Source organism: Dendrobates tinctorius, unplaced genomic scaffold, assembly GCF_039654945.1.
Source record: "Dendrobates tinctorius isolate UK_male_01 unplaced genomic scaffold, ASM3965494v1 ptg000059l, whole genome shotgun sequence".
Lineage (NCBI taxonomy): Eukaryota > Metazoa > Chordata > Amphibia > Anura > Dendrobatidae > Dendrobates > Dendrobates tinctorius.
The window spans coordinates 16,794,807-16,800,639 of NW_027361727.1; the positions used below are offsets into that span (position 1 = coordinate 16,794,807).

Here is a 5,833-nt window from a genome sequence, read left to right on the forward strand (position 1 = left end):
TTGGTCCCAAAATGTTCACCCACCCTGGATGAGTGAGCCCAAGAGAGAACCTCCAGTCGCAGATTAGGTGGCACAAAAGTCCTGCCCGGGGGCACAGACTCAAGCGAAACCGGGGCCACGGTCCTCAGCCTCTCAGAAGGGACAATTAGCCGAGGCTCCTCCTCCTCCTCTGATGACACTACGGAGTGGGAGAGAGCATCGGAATGTTTTTTGATTAAGGAGAGCAAAAGCCATCCGACCATGTCAAGTTGTACTTTTAATATGGATGGTCCCTAACCACTATATGACCTACCTCTCCATGTACCAAACCAGCCTCATGTGAATGGGAGTGAAAAAGGAAACCATGCATAGCTTGCAATTAAAACCTTGTATGGGAAAGATGGGTGATGTGTCCATGTGTTGGTGCTAGTGAGTTGTCCTAACAGAGGCCTCCAGCTCGGCCATTGAAGCTTACCAGTTAGGGCAGGCCAGATGTAGCACACTTCTTTATTTCAAACTTTCCATGAGACTTACCAAACTCTAATTGTGAGACTCGGCAGGTCTGAACACATTAACTCCTTTTTTACTCTAACAATTATAATTTGTTTTATGACGAGATCTTCAAGATTCATTTGTCTAAAATATGAACTTGAAACCTAAGCTGGGAAGAGAATCTTTTATTTATTTACTTATTTACTGTAGTGTGTATCTCACTCATGATCATCTGAATTAATCCCTTGATGGTTCTTTCATCTGCTTCTGTTGACCTGTTTCCTGACTAGTAAGTGTGAGTCCTGGATTCACGTAACTTTCCTTTAACACATCTGTGATCTTTTCTAGAAACCTTTTCTTCTCCATGCTGATCTATTGCTGTGAAGATCGGTGTGGTGTTGATTGATTGGAAATTGCAGATCCCTATTATTAATATTATTATTTATTTATATAGCACCATTAATTCCATGGTGCTGTACATGAGAAGGGGTTACATACAAAGTTATAGATATCATTAACTGTAAACAAATTTACAATGACAGACTGGTGCAGAAGAGAGAGGACCCTGTCCTTGCGGACTTACATTCTATGGGATAGTGGGGAAGAGACAGAAGGTCGGGGGTGCAGCAGCTCGGGTGGTGATGAGGCGGCAGCTTGGGTGGTGGTGAGGCAGCAGAATGGTTATTGCAGGCTGAAAGCTTTCCTGGAAAGATGGGTTTTCAGGTTCCGTTTGAAGGATCCGAGGGTGGTAGATAACTGGACGTGTTGAGGCATGGAGTTCCAGAGGATGGGGGATATTCGGGAGAAATCTTGGAGGCGGTTGTGTGAGGAACGAATAAGTGTGGAGGAGAGTAGAAGGTCTTGGGGGGATCGAAGATTAAGTGAGGGAAGATATTGGGAGATTAGTTCAGAGATATAGGGAGGGAACAGGTTGTGGATGGCTTTGTAGGTCAGTGTTAGTAGTTTGAACTGGATTCATTGGGGAATTGGGAGCCAGTGGAGGGAATTGCAGAGGGGAGAGACAGGGGAGTAGAGAGGAGAGAGTTGGATTAGTCGGGCAGCAGAGTTGAGGACAGACTGGAGTGGTGCAAGAGAGTTAGCAGGGAGGCCACAGAGGAGAGTGTTGCAGAAGTCAAGGCGGAAGATGATGAGGGCATGTGCAAGAGTTTTAGTAGATTGAGGGCTGAGGAAGGGACGGATTCTGGAAATATTTTTGAGTTGGAGGTGACAGGAGGTGGCAAGAGTTTGGACGTGCGGTTTAAAGGACAGGTCAGAGTCGAGGGTTACTCCGAGGCAGCGGATTTCAGGTGCGGGAGAGAGCGTGATGCCGTTCACCATAATAGATAGATCGGGTAGGAAAGATACGTGAGATGGAGGAAAGATAATGAGTTCAGTTTTGTTTACGTTGAGTTTTAGAAAGCAAGAGGTGAAAAAGGAGGATATGGCTGACAGACACTCTCTGATATAAATACTTACCTCATAGCTGGGGTAGTTACCAGTGATAGCTTGCTATAACCTGGTTTGGAGCTAAAGGTAAGAGCTGTGAGAAGAGGGATCATCTAGGAGTTGTCTCTGGAGATATCTGTTTGAAAGTTTGTTTGTCTTCCTTTACCTTATCTCCTACAGTGTTTGGTTTGTCTCACCTTTTCCTTCCCCTTTGCCCTTACTGTAGTCTGGGTGAGCAATGAATAATTACTGTTTCTTTTATCCTTGTCTGTTTCCCTTTGTGATTTTTTTTCAGAGCAGGACTAGCGATCCTGCTGCCCTACGCACTAGCCAGGGTTGTTGTCAGGGTAAGACAGGGAAACGAACGAACCCATGTAGGGATGCTAGGCAGCTTAGTATTGCAGAGGGCAGTGTCAGGGGTGCAACCCTTTAATCATACCCTCGTGGCAGAGCTCCTCTTCCCTTCAGTCTACTCTTGCAACATCCTGCTTTTGGCAGAAGAGTGACAGTCACCCAAATATTAGATCTGTGGTTCATTTTCCAAGATGTTTGGAGCAACTGCCCTTCTTATTTCTTTATAAGTCTGTGTGCAAGTGTGGCTAGGAAGATTGATGATGTTTTGAAGGCAATTAGTGGACACACCAAATATTTATTTGATTTACATTTATTTTTTTTCACTTTGCATTCTATTTTTTTAAAGCATTCAAACAATATTTTTCTACCCCTGCCTAAATGTTTTTCACCATATTGTAAATTACACCCTTGGGAAGGTGGGGATGATTAGAGGAAATGAAGCTGCACTATTCAACAACCATCACTGGAAAACTCCTGACTCATTTCCATATGACAAGCTGTGCAATAAATGTTCACTTTTAAAAGTTTATTTTAATACAGCAGTGGATTCGGTATTTTATATTTATAGTTTCATAGTTTTTTAAGGTTGAATGTAGACTTTAAGTCCAGTTATGTTGATCCAGAGAAGGCAAAAACCCAATGCGGCAGACACTACTAGCTCCATATTAAAGGGAAAAAATTCCTTCCAACATCACATACGGCAAACAGACTAGTTCCTTGGATTAATGTCCCCTCACAGAATCTAGTGCACATAACCTGTAATATTACATTTTTCAATATAATCCAGGCCTTTCTGGAGTTTTAGTAGTGAATCAACTATTACATCATGTGGTAGAGAGTTCCATAGTCCCACTGCTCGTATAGTAAAGAATCCATAGTCTCACTGCTCTTACAGTAAAGAATCCATAGTCCCACTGCTCTTACAGTAAAGAATCCATAGTCTCACTGCTCTTACAGTAAAGAATCCATAGTCTCACTGCTCTTACAGTAAAGAATCCATAGTCTCACTGCTCTTACAGTAAAGAATCCATAGTCTCACTGCTCGTACAGTAAAGAATCTGCATTTTAACATTATTATTGTGGTTTGATAAGGTTAGAGGAACTGACCATAAAATACAAAATCAGAGATGGCACATGTATAAATTATATCTGCGTAAAATCTAATTTGAATAATAAAATTACACACATGGTCAAAATTGTTGGTACCCCTCTGTCACCCTGGACAGGAATGATAGCAGCCTTAACTTAATATATTGTTGCACAACCTTTTGAGGCAATCAATGCAATCAAACGATTCCTGTACCTGTCAGTGAGACTTCTGCTCCTCTCGACAGGTATTTTGGCCACTCCTCAAGAGCAAACCGCTCCAGTTGTCTCGTGTGTGAAGGTTGCCTTTTCCAGACGGCATGTTTAAGCTCTTTTTAAAGATGCTCAATCGGATTTAGGTCAAGCTATTTTTTGTCCCCATTGTGGGTTTTTCTGTCATTAAACGAGGGGTACCAACCATTTTGACCACGTGTGTAAGAGTAGCTTTTCGTATTTTGTAGATGTTTATTATAACTGTTTACATTTACTTTGTTCCCATGGCACGTTTTAATGAAAAAGCTTCTTCATGGCCCCAATTATTTCCTGATTTTTGAGGCTGTAAATAACAGGATTTACCAGTGGAATTATCACAGTATACATTAAAGTCCGAAATTTGTTTTCGTCAAGAAGACTTTGAGAAGACGGCACTAGATAAATTGCGACAAGAGTCCCGTAATACGTGCAAACCACAGCCAGATGTGAGCTGCAAGTTGAAAATGCCTTCTTGCGTCCGATCACCGAAGAAATTTTCAGAATGGTGATGATGATACAAATATAAGATGCAAGAACGAGCACAAATGGAAGAAATATAAAAGAAAGCGATAGCGCAAAGTCGTACCATGTAACCACAGTGGTGTCTGAAGTCGAAAGTTCTAAGATTGGAGCTATGTCGCAAAAAAAATGGTCAATGACGTTGAATTCACAGAACTGCAGCTGATGCAATAATATCATTTCACCCGTCATTAGGAGAAAGGCCACAAGCCAAGAGGAACAGACGAGCCGGAGGCAATTTTCAACATTCATAACAGTGGCGTAACGCAACGGATGGCAAATAGCTAGATATCTGTCGAAGGACATTACGGTCAAGAGGAATGACTGTACAAATCCCGAGGAACAATGAATGTAATACTGAAATATACAATGCCAGACAGGTATTCTCCTCGTTGTCTTCAGGATGACTTCTAGCAAGGAAATCACAGCATTTGATGTGGACAGGATATCCGCGACAGACAGATTTTTTAAGAAAAGGTACATAGGATGTTTAAGGGACTGGCTTACGGAAATGAGTACGACGATCAGAAGATTCTCACTCAGTATTACTACGTAGACGAAGAGGAACAGGAGAAAAGATAAAATCTTGAAATCGTAGAAGCTGAAGAATCCAAGAAGAATAAACTCGGTAACCTTGGTCTGATTATTCTGGCACATGCTTTACAACACCATCGGGTTTATTCAGCCTGTAGGGTTGGATAATTGACGTTAGATATATCACTAGTTTGGTGTCTATGATATGGAACTTGAAAAGTTTAAGACTATTTCCATTCACTTAAGTATGCGAGACAATAACAGGATCTTTGAATCCCACTGAATTTGAGGATATGAATCCATCCCTTCAACTTACTAGACCCCAATTTGTACATTTTTATAATTTGGCACGACAGGGTCAATTTTTGCATTTTTTTGTGTTTTCGTTTAGTCCTTCTCTTCTTCTCTGTCAATGCCTTCTTCTTTTGTGGCATTCTAGAGACCAAAAAAAGTCATTTTGTTATTCTTTAATTTTTATTTCATTTATGGTGTTTATCGGTCGGGTAAACCATTTTTGTATTTTGATAGGTCGGACTTTTCTGAATGCGGCCATGTCACATATGTGTGTTTTAAAATTTTTTTATTATCTTAATTTTTAATGAGGGAAAGGGGGATGGATTTGATCTTTTATGTTTTTTTTTACCAATTTTTGTTTTTTTAATTTTTTAATTTTTACTGTTCATATTAGTCCCCTTAGGGGACTTAAAGCTGATCGCTTGTGATATATACAGCAATGCCACAGCATTGGTGCATATAGTAAAAATCATGGTCTCCTTTGAAGCTCAACCACAGGCAAAGTTTAAAAGTAGCTCCATGGTGACAAGCAAGAAGGCCTGCAACAGACCCCCTGCTGTCATAGCAAGCCATCAGAGGCTCGCGATCACATCACGGGTGTGCCGATGGGAGAATTATGGCCCCCATGCAAGCATATTGTTAAGGACAGTCAGCTGTATTTTCCGGGTTAACAGTAGTGGACGGAGCTACGCACCACCCACAATTGTTAGAGGCAGGTCTTGTCACGATCCAATTCTTGGAGCCGTGTCAGCTTCTGGATTATCACATGTAAACCTTTTTTTTTCCTTCAAGCCTTTGGCTTAAGGTTAGTTTTGCCCCCGGTGGCCACGAGTGTCATTGCATCCTAATAGTTGCTTTGGTTACCTTTTGCCCCCTG

At 41.5% G+C, this 5,833-nt stretch overlaps 1 protein-coding gene across 1 annotated transcript; it reads right to left on the reverse strand.

Annotated features, from left to right (window-relative positions):
- Positions 1-2,696: 2,696 nt before the first annotated feature.
- On the reverse strand, positions 2,697-5,180 carry LOC141092454 (olfactory receptor 1S1-like). The gene has a single exon (XM_073578618.1). It carries the CDS (start codon positions 4,783-4,785, stop codon positions 3,865-3,867), a length of 921 nt encoding a protein of 306 aa, XP_073434719.1. The 5' UTR covers positions 4,786-5,180; the 3' UTR covers positions 2,697-3,864.
- Between the last annotated feature and the right edge of the window lie 653 nt (positions 5,181-5,833).